Raw genomic sequence first — 22,837 nt, forward strand, 5'->3', positions numbered from 1 at the left:
GACTTCGCAAACCAAACGGCCTCTAAAGGAAAGGCCAAATTGAAAATTGTAAGCACACAATATTATGAGGGAGGAGCCAAGGGAGGTGCATGTTTAGTAGAAGTATTGTTAATGTCGAAGTTCCCATTTTAGTACATCCATTGATAATCCTCTTGGAATTCAGTGGCACATTTTTGATAGATTAGGGTCCAAATGCAATCTAGCAGAGGGATGATTTTAATCCTTAATGTCTCGTTTGAAGATTGTAAAAGAAGTGTAAGGGAACTATCGTAAGACATCTGCATTTGTTTCTTTATAATATCATTATAATGTAGCATTTTGGTTTTTTTTTCCCCCTAGTTTTTGTTCTTGACCACTGCCTAAGCCTATCACCGATCTTGTTTCGTATTTCACAATTTCCTTTCAACTGCAGCATTCGCCATTAGCCTTGATGTTACCAACCTCGTGGCAATGGATCTCTCCCTAGTAAAGACACAAGTTAAGACACTCCTCAAATGTACCAGGAAGAAATTGAAGCTGCATATGCCTTCTGCACAAAATACAAATTCACCATACATTTGAATTTGTTCCTTTGGTGCAGTTTGGGATCTGAGGAGCTGATAGCATATGGCAAAGACCTCTGATAAAATGTAAAATATAGGGGCCTCTGAAATGCAGCAAAGACCTGGGGGCTGGGCTTAGACATGGAGGACTGTGGTGGTAATTAGATAGGTCATAGACCTTAAGATGAATTCTTCACTAGCTAAAAGACATACTACGATCTGGCCAACTTTTACCATAAGAGCAGTAGAAATAAGGGTTAGAGCTTTGCCTAAGATTGCATGGACAACCAAGTACGAAAATGGATATACCTATCATAGGTCATCATCTACAAAAATCAGAACTGTTTTGCCAAATCAATTCAATTATTTCAACAGCTAGCTGTTTACAGTTGAAAAGAATAAATATTGCCTAAGATGTTGATCTAACCTATGTTATAGAGACTGAGATTCTTCGTACTAACAAAAAATAAACCAACATGATTTAGTGAAGATGTAATTGTACAAATTCATGAAAAAGAAAAGGATCTTAATACAGCTCTCTTCACCCAATTTCAAACTGCTTGGATCACACTACTCTCACCCTTGTTTAAGTCAGACCCACTGACTGGAGCATTTGCATGAAACGCTGACTGCCTTGAGGGCGTTCCTATCAATTTTAAGGAGAGTGGTGAAGGCTCTCTATGGAGTCTCTCAGCCTCTCTAAGACTAAGCTGAGACAGGCCAACAAGTTCATCAACATTGACAGGTTCCTTGGGAAGGATTGGAATTGGCTTCAAGACCTGATGATGTGATGTCTCTGCACCCTTCTCTTCTTCTACAGGAGCTGTATTTGGTTGCCACATTGGGAAAGGGAGAGTTAAAAAAGCAGGGAAAAATTCAGGAATCATTGGTGCCATTCCACCTGATCCTGTCACACTTTCACCAGATTCTTTGGCTTCCTCTTGAGGTATAGCTTCCATAGGTTCAAATTCCGAGTTGAGGGAAAGATTTAATGAAGGTAATGGGTTTGCAGTATCAGTTTCTCTTGCCTGAGCAGAAGGCAGCAATACTTGTTCTTCTGGCACAGATGGTGTATCTGTAGACTGACAACAATAACCAAAAATAAAATCAATGAGAAGAATTTATTACTGCCACCATTAAATTGCATTTGCTTAATGCCCTGCTTCAACAAGAATAACATACCATTTTCTTTCATTGGATTATGATATATGTTTGTAAAAATATGCAATAATCACAATTGATACTCTCTCCAGCTGAGTTATGGATTTTAATTCAGAAAAATGGGGGATGATGTAACTGACAACATGGAAAATATGAATGCGTGGGCTAAGTAAGAACCTATAAGCATTTGGCAGTGACTGTCTGTGTGCAAAGATTCCAGTGTCTTTATGTGTGAAACAACTAAGATAATGTAAGAAGCTAGACAAACCATATCAGGAACCATGTCAAAAAGGCTGGAACGCCTCTTTCTTCGGTTAGCATTAGTCTGCCGGATAAAGTACTTCTGTGCATGGCTCGCCACCTGTGTAGGAGTCCGTGACATGACAAAGTTTCGTGCTATCCCACGCCAATCTCCTTTCCCCAATTTCTGAAGGCCTAATAAGAACAGTCGATGTTCCTCTTCTGTCCATGGGACACCTGAAAATCAAATCCAGTACAGTAAAAAAAAAATGTTTTGACAAGAAAATTGGACTTGCACAATAACTAGGTTGATTTGATAGATAACTGATTTATAGAATGCAAAGGTAGCTGTCCTTATGTCTATATATACATTCAATGAGCAAGCATTTGATACATCAGTCAACTAGAGCTCTGAAGGTTAAGCAACTATACAGAGAAGAAACAGTTGTAATAGATTGATGAACTGTGAGAATTATGGACGCTAGAAAGTAGATTCTCTTGATCTTGAAAGCCAAAACAATAGGATAACTTAAGTATGGTAAGAAGCTAATGGTGCCTAATTAATGATGCCCCTAAACAGTCAGAGAAACAGAAACATGGGATAATGCAAGACAATCAAAGCAATGTGTGGCAGGAATCATCTCAATAGTGGCTAACAAGATCTAGCTCAAAATTCAAATAGCATCCCTCCCCCAATAATAATGGGTTGCAGGGTGTGGTCGGGTTCAGTAAAGTTGTAGGCCACAGGGCCAATCAAATAGTTGCCTCCTCCAACATGGCAGAACAGTCATGATGAAATTTATGTATATGTGAAAGTTTTCTTTACACTAAACGCTTGATTGAGAATTCACTATTATAATGAGGCCCTATGCGCAGCACAGAGGGTCAGAGAAAACAGCTAATGTTCCTCTGTACAAAGAGAACTCACTTTGATAAACGAACTGAATATGCATAAATGTGGACCAACAACCTCATCTTATCCACTGCAATAATTTATTTTTTCTTTTTACATGCAATAGGATTTAAGCCTATAGCGTTTGCTCCATGATAATTGTTATTCACCATTAGGCCAAGACACCTATTGACTTTTGGAGTCAGAGGACACCAATTGGGTATTGGAATAGGAGGGATTTGAAACTAGGTTCATCAGTCGATAATAATAAACTTTACCAGTGGAACTAACTAGAACCCACAACTTATCCACTACAATAATAAAAACATATAATTTAGGCAAAGACTCCAAAAGGCTTTGCAAATAGCAGCTTCCTAGGGGTTCAAGTCAAGTGATAGCTCAGTAATAATGGCATCCTTTATGGTGCCCAATGTCTGTGGTTCAAACACCACCTCCCCCTCCCCCCCCTTACTATCTACCTATCTCCAAATATTTATATATATATATATATATATATATTACAAAAAGTATACTCCATCCATCTTATAGCATTTATTCCATATTGAATATCCCAAAATATAATCCTCTTTTAAAGAAAATGAAAACAATATCGATAAATTTCATAACTTACTCTTCATTTTTATTTGAGAAGTCAATACCTATTTTTCACTATACCATGCCTAACTTGCTAAAAAGATCCAAGAACTATTATGGACTCTATGATAAAACCAACTAAAATGAACTTAACTACACAATTTGAGATTAACTAAAGCTTTAGCAAGATGGTAGTTTTACTAATGACTATTGTAAAATTAAAGAACAAGTAGTTACAATGTGGAATTAGAATATTGACCAGGTAAGAATAAGCTTATGACTAGTCCACTATGTATATTGAGACAAATGCTATGGTTTTTCCATTCAATCTAAAAAATATAAGAAACCCACTGAAGATCTGCAATCACATTAAAAATACTCTTCCGCCGTGCATTTTGTCAACTGCTGTTTGATACATGTCAAACAATCTTAGATTGCCATAATTAACTAATGAATAAAAATAGATCATTTGTAAACTATTCTTTTTTTAATATATATATATATATATATATATAGGTAATGTGGCAAACCATTCTCAAAAGTCATAAAGCATGAGAAAACTACTGCTTTGACGTAATAATTTGATTAATTACAATAGCAAGGATTATAGTGTATGCTTATTTATGTTCACATAACACAGATTTGGGTGTGTCCATTGCTCAAAAGTTTACCTCCAAGTTACACATTATTTCTCTGTAAAGCACTAATGTGCTGTAGTTCTTAAAGGAAAATTAACAAAACTCCATAGAAATACAAAAGTTGCCTTCAACCTTCCCCTCATCAGTTAGAACTTAGACACCCGGTGTGCTTTTTAAAAATAGGCTGCCATTGCAAAACTCATATTCATCTAGTCATTCATCAGGCTATGGTGATATTTAATCTACCTCAAAACTAACTATAAATAATGCTGCGAAAACGTAAAATAAAATGTATTGGCCTCAAGAGTTACAAAACCTCCAGCGATCCAGCCTCAGAAGCAAATACAACTCAATTCATAAGATGTCAAACAAAAAGGATCGTCCTTAAGTGCTTGGTTCACAAAGACAAAAGTGTTTGGGAATAAATAATTTAAAAAAAAAAAAAAAAGCAGAGCATTATAATATGTCATGTGGCCCAAAAAAGAAACTACAAAAATCTTTCACAAATAATTTTTTTTTTTTTAACCAACCTTGATTCCCACTATTTCCTTCTTTATCAAATGCATAAAAACATGACCAAGCTTTAATATAAATCATACTGCAATGGTTATCCAGAATTTTTTTTTATTTATTGGTAATTGCACTCGTTGATTCTCTCTAGCCCATTATTAAAGAAGAAAGTGTCATTTGAGCCCGAGCTTATTAATGGGCATCCACAAATTAAAGTATACTCAACAAATCTGCTGCTAAGCACGTCATTTTTCATCTATATAGAAGCAAACTTTGAAAAAAAATTAAAAATTTGAACAAAACAAATATATTGGCAATTTTATTTTATTTTAAAATAAAAAATAAAAAAACTCAGAAAATTCAAATTACTTTGAATTCTTTTCAACAGTGGTGAAAAAGACAATGAAGCAGTAAATAATACTAAAAATGAACACCGCCAACCCCCGCAAAAGAATTTTTGCCCTCTCCCCTTCCAAAAAAAACAAAAGGTAAAAGGGACTGAGTCAAAATGAGACGAAAGGTGATAGAACCAGCCCATCTACCGCAAAAAACAAACAAAATTTTAGAGGGCCAAAAATAAGTACATAAAAATAAATGAATGAAAATGAAATTTACTACCATGAATGATGGACACATAAATTTACTACCTAAATTTAGTCAAACGTAAAACACACCAAACACAGAATCAAACCTCAAACACCTTATCCTAAATCATCACCACAAACCAATCAAACTTCAAACACCCATAAACAAAAAAATAATAAAATATATATATAGATAAATAATAAAAGATAAATTTAATTAATTACATTATTATCATAAACAGAACCAAAACTCAAAAACCTCATCCTACATCACCACATACCAATCCTAATCCCAACTATATCTACAAAATACACACATATCAAAAATAAATATATCAATCATAGATATCCACATGATCATCTTTTATCTCAAATAAAAAATTTGAAAAAAAAAAAGTGTTATTTTTTGAATAAAAAAGTGAATATTAAAAAGTAATGGTTATGATCACGCTGTGTACCACATCCCATCAAAACGTACGTGCGTGAATATATATATATATATATATATATATATAAATATAAAAAGTAATCATCCGAAGCTGACGCTATAGGTTAAGATTGTCGCGTACCTTTTTTACGGTCGCCGCGTCGATTGGCGGAGCAAGAAGCGTGAGTGGGGTCATCAGACAAGTAACCATCAGACACGTGGACGTGTTGGTCGGAGGAAGGCGAGTCATGTTGGTTGTTATTGGGTGAAGCGGCGGCGGAAGACGAGGAGTGGTAGTGCGCACTCGACAGATTCCCCATACTCGCACTCTTCTTTATCATCGACCCATCTGTCAATCTCACCCCAAACAGCCTCAACCCACCACCACTACCACCACCACCACCTCCGCCACCACTTCCGCCGCCGCCACCTCCACCTCCTCCGCCTCCGCGGTTGGGGCACGTGCGGGAGTTATGCCCGTTGTTACTGCAGTGCGAGCACCGCCGAGTCATGGCCGTGTCGTTCCCACACCCTCACCACCAACCCCCCGAGTCAATTACTCCAACTCGGATATATAAACCCAAAAAACAGAGATAGATAGAGAAAGTGAGCGCGAGAGAGAGAGAGAGAGAGAGAGAGTTTTTAAGATTAGAGGCTGTGAGCGAGCGAGAGAGAGAGAGAAATGGGTATTTATATTTGGGATTTTTGGGGAAGTGAGAGAGAAAAGGGTAAAATGGGAAACGTGTAATTTTTAATTAAAAGGTTAATTTAAGGGATTAGAGGAATGCGGGGGTTCGTTCGTTGCGTTTTTTAATTAAATGACGGTTTTGCCCTACCACTCGGAGGAAATGTATTATAGTAAGGATAACGTTGTAATACGCGTCTCCTGTTTTTTTGGTGAGGAGTTTTTCTTTAGATCTTGGTTGGGAGAGTTTGGCCCCCCCCTTTTGTTTTGGACAAAGGTTTATTCCAATTCAAAACCAAAGAATTTCTCTCTCCTTTTCTTCCCTATTATATAGCTTGTTGACCTGTTTTTTCTTTTTTATTTTGAGTAATATTAAGAATACTTCCCAATTTTATTACACCAGTCGTACTGATAAATATATCATCGACATAAAATAGTAATTAAGGAGATATATTTATTGATTATTACTAGTTGGCACTTTCTATTGTTTTTAACAAAAACGTCTAGAATGTAAATACTCAATTTCCAATTCTATAATTATTATAAAAAAATAATTACCTCCTTTCTCTAATTCAATTTAGATGAAAATTTTTACTTTTTTTTTAATGCAAAAATTTGTACTTTTCTTCTTGAGAATAAAGTAAAAGTTTTAATGAACGATTAATGAGCCTTTATGAGAAAAAAAAGATTAATGGAATTATGATGGTGGTTTATTGTACAATAGGAAAACAGAGGGGTGGCCATGTCAGTTTGGCTAGATTTTGGATTAGTAATTAGCATTGTTGGTCCTTGTTTTTAGTTGGTGGTTGTTGTACACCTTCTCATAAGTCATTATGAATATTGAGTGCCAAGTTTAGAAGTTTTGGACATTTATTTGGAAAGAGTCGATTTAAAGAAAAGATTGTGAAGAAAAATAGTTGTTTATTATTCATTCAGAACGAAAATTATTCATCTTTCATCTGATCTGATGTTATAAATATTGTAAGTTGTTTTAATAATTGGAAATCTTATCAGAATACAATGAGCATTCAATTTGAAAGGGATTTTACAAAACAATAGATTAAGATTACACGCAATCATCAAAAGATTTATGGCACAGATGGCTTGCTTTTGTCTTTTGTCATTTGTTTCTCATCACAACGTTTTGTGCATGCCATTTTGGATAAAAATATCTTGCATGAGTGACAGCAAGGTTTTTCTTTCTTTTTTTTACCCCCAAAAAAATAAATAAATAAATAAAGTAGGATGCTATCACTATGTTGAAGATTTTAGCAACTTCTGTCCATTGAGAAACCAATCTTGAAAGTGTTTGGTTGGGAGGGCCACAAGGCCTTTTTTGGGTGAGTTCAACTATAGCTTAAATATATTTATTCCCACAATGGTAATTTTGCTTAAAAATACCCCAAGTCTTTTTAGCCAAAATCTAGCTAGGGCAGCCCCAAAAAAAAAAAGAAGCTTCATCAAGTTAGGCACATGTTGGCAAAAATTTGAGAAAGCTACCTACATTACCATTAGTGAGATATTGTAACTCACCAAGAGATACCAAGTAAGAAGTAGAGAGAGAATGAAAGATAGGGTGTCAAATTGGGAAATAAAAGCTCTTATATATTTAGTTTTTGACCCATTTCATGCTCCAGTCTATATAAAAAATAGTAAAGAAACAGTATCCAGAGATAGGATAATGAAAAATATAAAAAGTCTAATGGAGATATATGTGCAAAGTGGGTTTTTAGCTAAAACCAAGTTAAGTTCATGATCTTTATAAAGTTCTTTTCTAGAAGGTTTGCTCTTTGATATTTTACTTTTTTTTCATTTAAAATATTCAAAAGAAGATATCAGATAAGAAGTAGAGAGAGAAAGAAAGATAGGGTGTCGATTATAATATATATATATATATATATAATAAATAAATAAAGCTTGTATTTAAGTTTGATACATTTCCTTCTCTAATTTTTTTTTTAAAAAAAGTAAAGAAATAGTATCCATATAAGATAAAGAAAAATATAAGAAGTCTGATAGAGATACATGTGATAAGTGGGTTTTTAGCTAAAACTAAGCTACGCTCATGATATTTATAAAGTTCTTTTCTAAAAAGAAAAATATAAGAAGTATGATAAAGATATACGTGAAAAGTGGGTTTTTAGCAAAAACTAATTTAAGGAGCTCAGGATCTTTATAACCTTCTTTTCTAGAAGGTTTGCTCTTTCTTTTTTCTTCTTTCTTTTTTTTTTTTTTTTTTAGATTGCTCTTTCATTTTAAACCTTGTTCATTTAAAATAGCCGAAAAAATTGTTGGGTGTTGAATTTTTTTTATTCTTAAATATGGAAGTTCAATTCTACTGTTGGGAAAGTTCAATTCTCTACTGTTGGAAAAGTTAAAAAGAGAAAAAGAAAGGTGGCTTCTAAATTTGATTTATATACAAAACATGGAAACCATGCCTGAATGTGAATGCGAAAGAGCCTTGGAATTTTCACAGAAACAGGAATACAGAGATATTCGCTTTATCTCCGAGAACAAAAAGGTCATTTTCCTATATCGGGTCAATCGATATAGCACTTTTGTCTTTAGATTATTTATGGGAATTGCATGGTCTGGCTATAAACTCGGGGAACATATTTTATCCCAAAAAAAAATTGTGTGGGTATTTATAAAACATTACGAAATTTTTGTGGGTATTTATGAACTACTCCATTTCATGTCAGAAAAAAAAAAATGTTTTTCTTTCTGACCATATTGCACTTTTTTAATGCCACAAAATGGGACATACTGTAGCAAAAAAAAAAAAAGGGTTTTTTATTTGGATTGTGGAATATTCATAAATATACACCTGTATCTATTATTGTGGCACCTATTAATTTGGATAGGATATTATTGTGCAAGGTACATTGATCAGTCATGTTTATCAAATCGATTGGGACTCCCAAAAAGCCTAGTGGATGTACTTAGCCAACCACAATAGACCATGTGGATTTAGATATGGCCCACACTAGCTTTATGTGGGGTTCAAACTTCAAAGACTTGGTACGATATCAATTTTATTGCATGGATCGCCACACACGTGTACACGTTAGACCGACGTGTTTTTTCCTTTTTTCTAATCCACCTATTCTTTTTGCCGAAACTTTTTTCCTAAAAATCCACCTAATCCATAAAGGAATATCTGCTAATTATGCTTCGGCTCTCGTAAAGATCTTTTGCGTGAAATGCTTTGCAATAATTATAAACAGGAAAAACGATTGTCACACACTCACATCAAAAACATGCAGCCCCATTCAAAAAGCCTGTTTTGCTTTGCCCAAAAAAGAAAAGCCTGCTTTGTTCAATAATAGAATGTGAATAGATCTCAATCAAAATAAAAAATAAAAAGAATGTGAATAGATCTAAATCAAATCTATTTTGACCATAATCTGTGTGTGTGCTTGGAGAGATCGAAACTTTTAAAACTTTAATAATTGAGCGAGAGGAACTTGAAGTTATGAAACTCTAAACTTTAGTTTAAAGAATTTATAATTAAGTTATAAGACTTTTTGCCATCTATGAATAATATAATTAATCTATATTGCACTTTACCTACACAAAAGATTAGTATATTATATTTCAAGAAGTGTTAATTGAACTATAAGATTCTCTTGATTATTTATGAATAATTTAATTAGATTGTTTTCAATTTACCTACACAAAGATTAGTGTATTATCAAATGAATGACATAATGAATGATGTTAAAGATATATTATAAATTTTATTATGTATCCATTTGGTTTCCATGTTTTGGGGAAAATTTTACCACGCTTGATTTAATGTGTTTAGAAAAATGCACAAATCATGTTTTCTTTTTTATCTAATAATGTGATTTTTCTGTGTTTTCGCATTAGACAAAGCGAATAGCAATAACAAAACAATGCTTTAAAAGCTGAACCAAATGATAACTTTACAAACTAGTAATATATTAGCTTTTAAACATAATACGAAAAAAATAAATAAATAATTTATTTGACATCAATTATATTTATATTTATTATCACTTTAGTTGTAAATATTTTTATAGTTAAACTGATATTCGTTTTAGCATTTTTTTTCATTATATATCAACAATTTATTATAGAATAACAATATATGTAAGCATCAACCTAAACAAGGCTAGCTATTTGCTATTGACCCAAGAAATAGAATTGTTATTTTATTGTTCAAAGTTTAGTTTAGTTTTTTTTTTTTCGTGAAGTTTAAAGTTTAGTTATTTTAATACTATACGTGGTCGTTTCTAAAATATTAAAAAAACTATATTGGTAGTTTTATCCAATTAATTATGAGCATATTGTTTGGAGATATATACTTATAGTCTTATATGATTGGTCCAGAGACCAAATGTCAAAGCTTTGGATGCTTTGGATACAATTAATTAACAAGACCAAATCGTCATCTATGATCTAACATTTATCATTTGAAAATGGAAGAAATAGTAGTCTACTATTACAAGATGTTATTATTGTCTTTTAATTGTCCCAAAACCTTGAGTATATCATCGACTTGACCCATATAATTACACTAAACCTAGTACTATTAAATATTAATTACCTTAAAACAATGAATTGAGGTAAACTTAGTGATGATTAAGAAAAGAAAAATAATTGGTGATGCACTAGTTATTGAAAGAGACCATAGTTCCATGATCCAATAATCACGACCATCGGATGTGTTGACTAGATCAAATCATTGACCATTACTGCACATAGGGATAGCCAAAATGGTCGACTAAAATCCTTATAATACTAAAGAAAAGTACACTATCTTAACCTAAAGTGTCAAAGTTAAAGGTTGACATGCACGGACACGTGAAAGCATGGGATAGGGCAACTTTTGGTGCCACGTGGCATCACATGCTCCATGAAAAGAAAAATTGCTCCTAGAAAATGGAGAGGGTGATGAAGCAAAGTCAAGCTTTGCTGAATTGATTATGATACGCAAGAGAACAATAGAGTTTTTTTATTTTTTATCTTTCCCATGTAAAAGAAAAAGAAATCACATAAAGTACGTTATCTTGAAGATGAACTTCCAGGAATCTCTGGGTGTGTGAGACTTTTTATGATCCTGATGAGATAAGTTGTGACTTGGAAAGAAATGCCTCTAGCCCCAGCAATGGTACTCTCTTTTGTAGAGTTATTTTACTCCAATAAATAAATTCACAACTTTTTTACGTTTTAAATTGTATTAGATTGTCAATTATTTTTATATAAATTTATTATTTTTCATCTACCAATTATGGTTAATTACATGGAGAGTTATTTGCAAAAATTATACATTATTTTGTGGTGCTAGATTTTTATTTTTTATTTTTGTAATCCTCTCTTCTTTCTCTTCAAATAAAAGTATATTTTTCAGAAAAACAGAAATCAAAAAAGACAAAGAGATAAGTGTGACTTTATCATTTGAGTTTTGAGATTAGTGTAACCTTATCATATATCTAAGATGAGATTTGCTAACCCTTGGTTGTTGTTTTTGAGATAATCTCAAAACAGTACTTTTTTACCAACCTTGAGCTGCGTGACTTTTATCATATTTTAGTCAATAATCCGTATAAATGAAAATTTGTCCATAAAATACAAATTGATATATAATAAAGTATTTAATTAATATTTTTGTATTAATACTTATAGATATGAACTCAAATCTCTTATTTAATAAAAAGTTTTACCAGTTGAGTTTACTTGAACCTCAATTAATAAATATTATAAATAAGTGAAATTTAACAATTTAATATAATTAATACTCTTATAGGTTAATATGAATCTTATTATTTCTATTATTTTTAGTCTTTATCACGTTGAAATTCAAAATATATAATAAAGTATTTAATTAATAAATATTAGTTTTAAGTGAAATGTAACATTTTAATGATCCTCATTACTGTATTGAAATTCAAGATATTATATCAAAATAGATTTATATTTGAAGATTCTGTAAGTAAACACAAGTTCAATGTATTTGCAAAAGATACTGTATATAAATAACATTTTTTTTATTGTTTCTTCACTGACATTTTCATTCAAAGTACATGGTAATGAAGCATGTACTTTCACGTGGGACCTACTTAATTTAATTAATTAAAATGTGAAATAAAAAACAGAAAAAAAAAATCAAAAATAGATGTCCTTAGTCAGTATGGGTATATTATAAATTTAAATGAAAATTTTGGGACTAAAAGAACGTTATATATATATACTATTTTTTTTTTTTTGTGAATCAATTTTATTTCTTTTAATATATTTCAATTTAGTAGCATACTTATATTATCTTAATATAATTTTATAACATGTAATAAAAATTCAACTAATGAAGAAGTTTAATAAATTTAGTATATATATACTTGTAGGGTCACGTTTTTCAGGCCCGGTCTAAGATGCTTGAGACCTTAGGACTGTGAGCCCGATACAATGAATTTGTAAAGAGTGGGCCAAAGAGCTAAGCTTTTGGTTTATGAACAACGATAATCGCGGCGTTCTTCATGGATCGAGTTTACCAGAGAGGATTGCTCATCGGCACGGTCCAGGGAGCTTTTTTCAGTGCCTCTAGTGGGATGGGGGGTCTCAGCCCCGCCCCTTCTGTCTCTCTCTCTTCCCTTTTTATAGTAGTTTCTTTCTTCCTAAATGGGGTCCCTAGGGTAGGTGCTTGTCCCATCTGCCCTTCCCTCCAGTTGTTGGGAATGGTTGTAAGGACAGAGAAGTATAGTCGTGTCAGGCACAAGGCACTGAATGCAATAATAACAGCCTTTCCCTTAGACACTTCCGTTTTTTCTGTTGTCCTTTTCTGCTTTAGTCATTTTCCTGCTCTGTGGAACGATATAGAGTGTTACTACTAGTGGCAGGTTGCCTCTCTCATCCTCGGCTATATCCATGCCGAGGAGGATTTTCCCCATGGCGGATGAGGGATTTTTTCTTAGGCTGGGCCCCTGGCCCAGTGTAGACATCGATGTGGGCCTATTGATCTTTTATCCCCCACAATACTTTTAATCAAATTTTAGTTGTGTTTTTAAAGAAAATATATAACAAGTGAATGAATAATATAATGTTTAATAGAGTATATTTTTTCATGCACCTACTTAACAACAAAAAAAAAGTAATAATAGATGAAAAAATTTCAAGATTATAATAAAAACATGAATAATTTGATTTTTAATATAAATAATAAAACATTAAACTAAAAGTATTAATTTTGATAATTTAATTGTTATATATAATGACACATCTTAACTGAATAAACAATTATATTTTCGATAAAAGAATTACTGTTCAATTAAGTTAAAGTATATTTTGTACAGAAGAACATTTAATATGTTTAATTATAGAAAATGTGTATTTTTTAAATTACTTTTATTTTGTATGATTTGTTTTTAGAAGAGTATTTTGAATGATAAATGGGAGCTTTATTAAAAAAAAAAAAAAATACATATGTAAAGTGTAATATATTAGTATAGTACGCATAATAAGATCAAGTTGTTTAATTCACTTGGCTAAAAAAATCTAATTGGATTAGAGAAAACTAAAGGATTACTGTATGTGAATTAATATATATATATGTGTGTGTGTGTGTGAATTAATTCACATGGTGTAAAATTGATAATCCAGTTAAAATCTAATTGGATTTTCTCTAAATTTTTGCTATTAACACACACACACACATATATATATATATATTGGAATTGTTGAATATTTTAGGAGTTTGAGCTATGATTTCTCAATGTTTTTAAGTCACTATATATATTCCCTACAGTCTAGAGGTGCAGCTCCTACTGGGTAGGGAGGTGGAGCTCCTGCAGCTAGGGCTAGGCATGGCACTCCTACTAGTGATGGTAGGCATGGAGCAGGTCGCAAAGGTGCAAGGGGACATGGGGTTGGTTGCGGAGGTGCAAGAAGACGTGGGGCTAGTCGTGGTGCATAGAAAACTTCAACCTACTCAATCATTGTTCGTAGAAAACTTCCTATTTGTGTTTTTGTTTGTGTTTATATACCTTATTCAAAATTTTGAGTTAAAAAAATCACAATTATACAATTCAAATTAAACTTTTTTTGAGAAGGGGTTCAATTTATAAATGGTATTAGCTTACACTTTTTTTTTAAACCATACATTTTTATAATATGTAATGGTTTCTCAATTATACATGGTATTAGTTTGCACTTTTTTTAAATCATACATATCTAATATATGTAATGGTTTCTTATTATATATATATATATAGGAATTGTTGAATATTTTAGGAGTTTGAGCTATAATTCCCAATGGTTTTAAGTCACTAAGTATATTCCCTACAGTCTGAAGGTGCAGCTCCTACTGGGTAGGGAGGTGGAGCTCCTGCAGCTAGGGCTGGACATGGCGCTCCTACTGGTGGTGGCAGGCATGGAGCAGGTCAAAGAGGTGCAAGAGGACGTGGGCCTAGACATGAAGGTGCAAGAGGATGTGGGGCAGGTCGCGGTGCATGAGGTGGTTAGTTAGGACAAAATAAAACAAAGATTTGATGGACAACATGCTTAGGACACTTTTGCATTTTGAAAAGTTGTGGGATGTGACATTTATCTTTTATTTCCTTTTAGTTAAATTTTTAGTACAATTTATCTAATTATCTTTTATTGAGCCTTTTAGATCTTATTCTTGCTTTCTTAAATTTATATATGATTAAGATAATTAGGTTTTTCAGTCGCTAAGATAGTTGGAGCCTCCACCTTCTCGTAGACAGTAGAATTGGCATTCCTCGGAAGGTGTTTTGTGTTTCCCTAAGATAATTAGTTTATCACTAATTAAAACCAATAACAATTTACCACCTAATATTTATTGTGAAAATATTATGGAGGTAGTACTTATCTAAAAGAATAAGTGTGCAATTGGTTCCATTTAATTGGGTGCATTTTCAACTTAAATTAATGGCTATCTTTTTAAGCACAACATTTTGGACTCATTGAAAATGGTGAGATTGTGTACACCTAACTTATTTCTTTCTTTCTTGGCCAATAACTTTATAACTTAACTGACAACTCTTCATGCACAAAGTATTTGAGAGTTTAAGGGAGAAAAGATTCGAATTGTGAGATTAACAACATATTGTAACTATCTTTAAAATAAATAAATAAAAACTTATTTCTTTCTCATATATATATATATATATATATATGTAGGAACAAGGGTCCAAAATTATATATTGGGCATTAGGCCTTGGCCGAGGACGTTGGTTGGTTCAAGGACGAATAAACAGTAGTGAGGATGTTAAGCTCAGAATCCTGTGGGTAGGTTACAAACGAAAAGGTTGGGAAGGCATGCCGAGGAGGAATGTCACCTCAGATGAACAGAGCATAAATCAAAAGTATATCATACCATTCAAGGTGGCCTTCCAGGAAGCTCCACTGATAAGCACTTGAATTGTAAACGTACAAGAGGAATGGGAGTTCAGAAATATCTAAAAGAAAAGCTGTTACCACCGCATTGAATGCTTTATAACTAACTCTCTAGCTGCATTAATGAGGAAGTGATCTCTGAACAATGTTCTTCAGCCTTACAGCTACCCCTAAAGACTTCAAGAAGGTGTTGATGGGACAAAGATCAACATAAGCAATCTACTGTCCACGTGTAGGGTAAAGATGAGAAAGAAGAGATAGTATAAATTAGAGTGAAGATCATCAGAATAAGGAGATCGAGAAGTCAAGAGAGAAATAATGTAGCAATCAGAAATCAAATTTATAATCAACTTGTGAGAAATATATAAGAATTCATCTCCTCGGATTGTGCCGAGGACGATTTTTTTTGGATTAAATCAATTTATCTTCCTGTTCTTTTCATTTTGAGCCCATTGTATTTGTTGTCCAACTCATTTTAGCCCAGTTTTCTAACTCACTCTCTACAAAATCATTGTTTTGGGTTTTTTGAGTCTAAGTCCATCCATCTTTTAGGCTAGGGACTCAAATATGGTCCTTACAAAATATATATATATATATATATATATATAATTCATTTATTTCTACCTCACTTGAAGTAAATAAACAAATAATTAAAGTTACAGAAAATTGAGCTTATTCAAGATAACACGAAGTCATTTTTTATTATTCAAAGTCTAAAAATATGACTTCATTAGAATAGAAGTAAAAAGATGAAGATGAAAGTTCATGGTAATATATATATATATATATATATATATATTATTTATCTCTACCGTACTTTAAGTAAATAAACAAATAATTAAAGATGCAGAAAATTGAGCTTATTCAAGCTAACACGAAGTCATTTTTTATTATTTAAAGTCTAAAAATATGACTTCATTAGAATAGAAGTTAAAAGATGAAGACGAAAGTTCATGGTAACTCTAGTCTTTAGTGGCATTTTCCAAAGTCAAAGTTTTCCTTCTCCATGGTAAGATGGAAGAAAGTAAAAGCGTGTGTGTGAGACTCAGTTTTAAAGCAAGAAGAAAAAATGGAGTTTGTGTGTAGTTTTTATTTATTTTTAGTCATTAACAGTCTTGACCCAAATCTCGATCACTATATAGTATATAGTCAGCTATTGAATCAAGCTGCCTGGCATCGTAATCACAACTATCCAATTATACTAATACAAAAGGACAGCATAAGTGGCTTGAAATAAGCACCTAATTAGGTAATGGGTGGTGTGAGTTTGTGAAAGTAAATCCTATATTGATTTTCTCATTATAAATAATCTTTGATCCCACCTGATATAAATGTTATTTGAGACGAGAATTTCAAAAAATAAAAAAGTACAAACTTCTATACAAATTAACGTGAAGTATAATTTGCGAAGCACCACGCATCACATAGTCGGCAATTATCTGCAGGTCAGTTTGTACAAGTTGGGACAAAAACAATAAAAATGTAGAGAGAGAGACAATGCCCTTTGAAATGTTAACTTTGTTTATGTGCTTCATTTAGAAAATTCACTATAATAAATTTGATTAGGAAATATAAAAAATTAAAAATTTAGAAGCAATTATCGGGCACCCCTTTATGTGATAATCATTCTATAGGTACAAAATTTTATGGGGTAAGAGGAATAAAGGTTAAAATTCAAATTTTCAAGAAGGATTTTTACAAACATATACACTTAAATTAAGTTAAGTAGAACTATATCTCAATAAAATAAAAAACAAAAAAAAAAAACTTAAATGTTCATTCTTTTTCTTTTTCTTGATAAGCTCCTCACAACTGAATAGGTTAATAAAACTATTTGAGATTTTGTTTATTAGAATCAGTGAGGGTCATTATCATTCAAAAAAATAGAATCAGTAAGGGTCTTTCCAGTTCATCCATTAAATTAAAATGACCCCATCCATAATGTGTATAACATATGCACAAGTCAAAAGTGATTCTTTCCTTTCAGACCAAAAAACAAAAAAACAAAAACGAAGTGATTCATTCCCATTCCTTGTGCCAACAACTTCAATTATTTTTCTTCAGCCATAAATTTTTTTTTTTTTTTGAGGGGAATAAAATTAATTTGTTGATGGCCCTACCTGATGGGTTTTGATATACCTTTACTACTACATAAAATAAGAATAAGGTTTCTTAAATTTCTTGGGCTAAATAAATAAGTTATTGTTGATCTCAAAAAAATAAAAAAGCATGACACATGCATAAAGATGGGCCACCAATGCCTTCCTTTTTTTCAAATATAGGCCAAGTTTGGTGCTCTTTTTTCTGATGAAAAGATTTGATATTCTTAAACACAAAGCAATGGTTATTTGCATATATAATCAAACTTTAAAACCAAAATTCGACAAATCAGTTCCACCAAAACAAAGACATTAATAATTTCCCGATTGTCCTTTTTTTTTAGAATTACAACCTGAAAGACCCAAGTCATGGACAAATGAGCCCTTAATTTGTTCAACTATTGACTTCATGCCTAGGAAATTTCGTGTACCAATTTTTCTAAAGTATGACTATTAAGTGATAACCAAGAAAATGTCCAATTAGGTTTATGTGAAGCCAAAGAATATCTGAAATCTTTGTCCTCTCTTTGTGGTTGCTGAGAAAATTCGATTAGAATTAGATTATATATTTAGGTTGAAAGGTTGAGAAGTGGACCCTAGACTCAATTTCGTGTCAAAAAAGTAGACTTCTTTGAGGTCTAAAAAATGATGGCGTAAGGTAAATGAGACAAAAAGATGTGTCTGTGTTAGCATTTTCAACATGCTGTTTTTTTAGTTTTTACTAAACTATGAAAAGAAACGTGAGCAAATTTACTGTGCTAGGTTCTCTAAAGAGGAAACTTTGAAATCAATAAATGACAAACAAAGGTCATTTTGGATCAAATCGTGTTCCTATGATCTTTAATGGTTAAGACTAGTTAAAGAGGTAGAGATTAGGTCCACACGGAAAGAACACAGAATTGTTTGATACTTCACCTTGGTCAAAGGTAAAAGAAACATTATATATGACCTTGAATAGAACTTGCATGTAGACCAAGCTGGTTCTATCGTCTATGTTCCAACAATGGGGGCTAAAGTGTGGATACTTAATGTTGAGTGCCCCATGATTGCTTTCATGGACTATGAAATTTCATTCGCAAAACAAATTGAATGACCATCCACTGATATTTTGACTATAATATAAAAATGACACCAACATACATGACGCAAGTACAATGCCCTAAATAAAGTGTCCATACTTTCTAGGTTAAAAGTATACATAGATCCTTACTAAAATCGACACGTAATAAGTTCGAGAAATTTTCTAGACACTATTTTCAAAGAAAATTAAGTTCAAAAATATAATTTTTTTTTTTTTAAAAAAAAGCTATAATCTTAAAGCCATTTTAAGTTTATTTTAAAGAAATTTCCACCAAACTTGTTTAAAAAGAAATTAACGTTCAAAAAGAAAGAAGAGAAGTAATCTTAAAACAAATGTCGGCTAGAGCCTAGAGTGCACAATTCAGCTGACTAGTGGTCCACACAAAAAATTGCTTCTTTCCATTTACATAGCTTTAGGTATAACCCAGTCGTGGTCCTTTCTTTGTTCTATAGTTTGACTACTTTGACTTTGAGTTTGACAAAGCCCAAAGAGGGTTTCAAAGTCAAACATGGACTTGCTCAGCCCAAGTGGCAGTAGAAGAGACTAGAGAGTCCCCAATTTCTCATTATTCCGATTTAGGAAGAATTTCAAAATTGGCCCAAAAATGCTAGTTGGGCCACGTAAATCCTTAAAGTCATTGTTGTTAAGTAATCTAAAATTTTTTCGGCCCAAAATGGCTAGTACAATCATGAGATTCAAGGTCCATTAACCACCGGAATAATCCTAGCTAGCTAGAGACACATCTACCTACACCCCTAAATCCACGACCTACGTTTTTTTTTTTTTTAGATAGTTAATCCACGACCTTCTTAAGTGTTATATTATGATAGATGCAACTAAAAATTTTTTTCGGAAAGTACTAGCGATGGTCTCATGGATAAGTGCTAAAATTCAACTATAAACTAATATATAAGTATGTTGTAAAATTGAGTATAAATTTAGATATGTTTGTAGTGGAAGGACTCTAAGTACTGTTTATGATAATTCACGTCAATGTTTAATAATACAATATTTTGAGTGCAAAAAAAGAAAAGAAAAAAAACAAAAACAAACAAACCTAGTCAATAAGTTACATATTTAATTTTAAACCTACCATTCACAACTTTCACAAGCACTTTGATTTCCTAATTCAAGGTTCTTAAAGATGGCCTTTAATATAGTTTTTAATTTGAAAATCCATAAAATCATTATCGAAGTATATCTTGAATCAATTTTTATTCTCACCAGAGGAATTGAATTATTATTATTATATGAAAGAGAAATTGTATTATCTTAACACGAGTACACGACCATGGCATCAACCAAAATGATTAGTGCATTGGTGTTGCCAAACGCCCCCACCTTAAGGTCCATATTTAAACATTTCTACCTTTAATTTTGGTCTTGGCTAACCAAACTCAAAGAGAAGTCTAGGCCTACAAGTCTACAACCCACCAAAAATACGATCAATTGGGCTAGATGACTACGTTTTGCAATAAATATCTTTTGTTCTCGCTCTATGGATTTGACTCACAAGATGACACATCTTAGTTTTGAGCTTGCACAAACATCAAATACTTTTTATGGATTCAGTTTGAACTAGTTGTCATCTTTGTTTCCAAAACATAGTTATATACAGTTTTATACGCTTTTTTCTTTTCCTTTTTTGAGGAACTGTTTTATATATAAAATTTTATACGCATTTTTGTGGGCCTATTTAAATATTTTGTTTGGGTCAGGCTTAATGCAGTAGTCATATCAAAAGTGACTAGATGAAACATGAACTCAAACCCAGAAGAAATGCCTATTAGTTATGTTACATGGGTCATATTAATGAGTGTCCTACTCTTAGGGCAATTATTAATAAACTATATTAGGAAAATTTTAACACAAATTTTAGGAAAAATATAAAAAGCTATCAACAATATTAATTACTTTATCATTGTCCCATAAAAACATTTATAAAAGTAGTTTCTAAATCAATGTTAATATTTCCCTTGTTATATTTGGTCAAATGGGAGTAGAATTATTTCCCCCTTCCATTATGAGTCTTCGTTGACTTTTTATGAAATACATTAATCTACAAAAGCAACAAAGCATCTCTAATTAACTATGGTTTGTAATAATATTATAAGGCATGCTTATGTGAGTATCAATTTAATCCATGCAGGACTCTCTAGTGTAGATGTTTTTGGGGAGTATACTTTGGGATATAGGACTGACTGCATGCTGAATGAGGTCCCGCAGCAAGTCATCGAATGTGCCTGTGTGATGAGACCATGTCGACAGACGTTAAGTTGAAGTAATTTCAAAATAGTACTTTCTGAAATACTTCAAGTAGAATTTAAGTTGGAGTAATTCTGGAAAAGTGTGTTCTAAGGTACCAGCAATGATGACCTTTAGGTCCCACACTGGTGGGAACATGGAATAAGGCTTTAGCAACCATTTACCGATACCAAAGGTTGATTTCTGATGAGCAGGTACCTTGGGGGTCATCATAAGTGTTGGATGGGGGAAAATTTGTAGGATACCCCAACACTTTTTACCACCTTCACCTAATGCCACTTGTTGGAAAAACCAGCCAAGTTCTTGTTTGTTCTAAACCACTGCTTCTGCTGGAAGACTAAGCAATTGGAGAGAGACTACAGGGTCCTTGAGCTTAGAAACAAGTGTCTTTGCTGGACTTAGATTTCTTGGCCAACCAAGTTCGAGAATGCACGGAACAACGATACTGGCCTTGTTATGAGTAATTTTATGGACAAATGGGGTCGTTAAATGGGGAAACAAAATTTGTTTGGATCTTAAAATAACAATGATGTTGTGAGAAGAGTTTCTATTGAACCATGAGAAGGTTGATTTCAAATTGATTATGAAACAATATTGGTTGCTAGGTGTTGAGAATAATGAAGCTATAATGAGAAATGGCTGTGAGAAGGAGGACTTGAAAAATTGAAAGAGGCAAATCTTCATTTCATGATTCAGTGTGTTTCTCTTGATGAGTTTTCAATGAATCCGACCCTTCTATTTATAGCGGAAAGATGAAGAACGGTAGATGGGTAGTTGAGAATGGCAGATGAGAATTTTTTGTGAGAATGGTGGATGGGAATGTTTGACACCGAAAGGAGAATGGTAGGTGGAAGACTGATAGGCACCGAACGGGAATGGTAGGTTGAAGTAGTGACCCAATTTAATTTCAAGTTCAAGACACACTTGTGAGAGTCCATTTCAAGTTCAAGACACACTTATGAGAGTTCATTGGCTGTATTTTGTGGACTTTATAGTATGATGTGTCAGCTTGTGATAGGTCGGGAATTTTCCCTCTCTACAGCGCCCACTAGAAGCGGATCAATTCAAACTTCAAAGCTACCAGGTTGGCTGGAATTGGAGTAATTGCTCGGGATTGGCGGGGGTGAAGCTGTTGGTGCGTTGTCCATGTCCATTCCCCTGTCTCATTCTGTTGCTGATATGGAAGCCGTGGCGAGCCAAAGAGCAGTCCAATTTGTTGCTGATATTGAGCCCCAAAGGGTGATTTTTGGAGGGGATTCGACTATGATTATCAGTGCTCTTAATCAGGGTGATGCTGAGTTTGCTTCCTATGGAAACATCATTGAAGACATTCGCTGTAAAGCTGCAGATTTTCAGTCTTCTGAATTCAATCATGTTAGTCGTTCTTGTAATTGTGTAGCTGATGGTTTAGCGAAAAAAAGCTCAAAGCAAGCTGGGGCATCAGGTGTGGATGCCAGAGCCACCTGCAGACATTGCTCCTTTACTGTTATTTGACGTTCATTGAGTTTGTTTTAATAATATCTGCTCAGGCTCCTTGTCTGGTTTCTCAAAAAAAAAAATATTTATATATATATATATATATATATATTATGTACGTGACTTGTGCCAACTGACAAGGAAAAAAATTTTACTTAAAATTTGAATGAAGTTATCACATTATCATATTTCTTAAATAAAATCATATCTTAATTTATTAAACCTAGTTAAGAAGAAGACTAATGATTGCCTACAAGGCTCGGTT

General features: G+C 32.8%; 1 protein-coding gene across 1 annotated transcript; it reads right to left on the reverse strand.

Moving 5' to 3' along the window:
- Positions 1 to 867: 867 nt before the first annotated feature.
- LOC115988653 (transcription factor MYBS3) lies at positions 868 to 6,255 on the reverse strand. Its single transcript, XM_031112243.1, has 3 exons — positions 5,731 to 6,255; positions 1,972 to 2,180; positions 868 to 1,624 (listed from the first exon to the last, which is right to left on the reverse strand). The coding sequence occupies exons 1-3, from the start codon at positions 6,098 to 6,100 to the stop codon at positions 1,094 to 1,096; spliced, it is 1,110 nt and encodes a 369-aa protein (XP_030968103.1). The 5' UTR covers positions 6,101 to 6,255; the 3' UTR covers positions 868 to 1,093.
- Positions 6,256 to 22,837: the final 16,582 nt, after the last annotated feature.

The sequence above is a fragment of the Quercus lobata genome, chromosome 5, assembly GCF_001633185.2.
Source record: "Quercus lobata isolate SW786 chromosome 5, ValleyOak3.0 Primary Assembly, whole genome shotgun sequence".
NCBI lineage: Eukaryota > Viridiplantae > Streptophyta > Magnoliopsida > Fagales > Fagaceae > Quercus > Quercus lobata.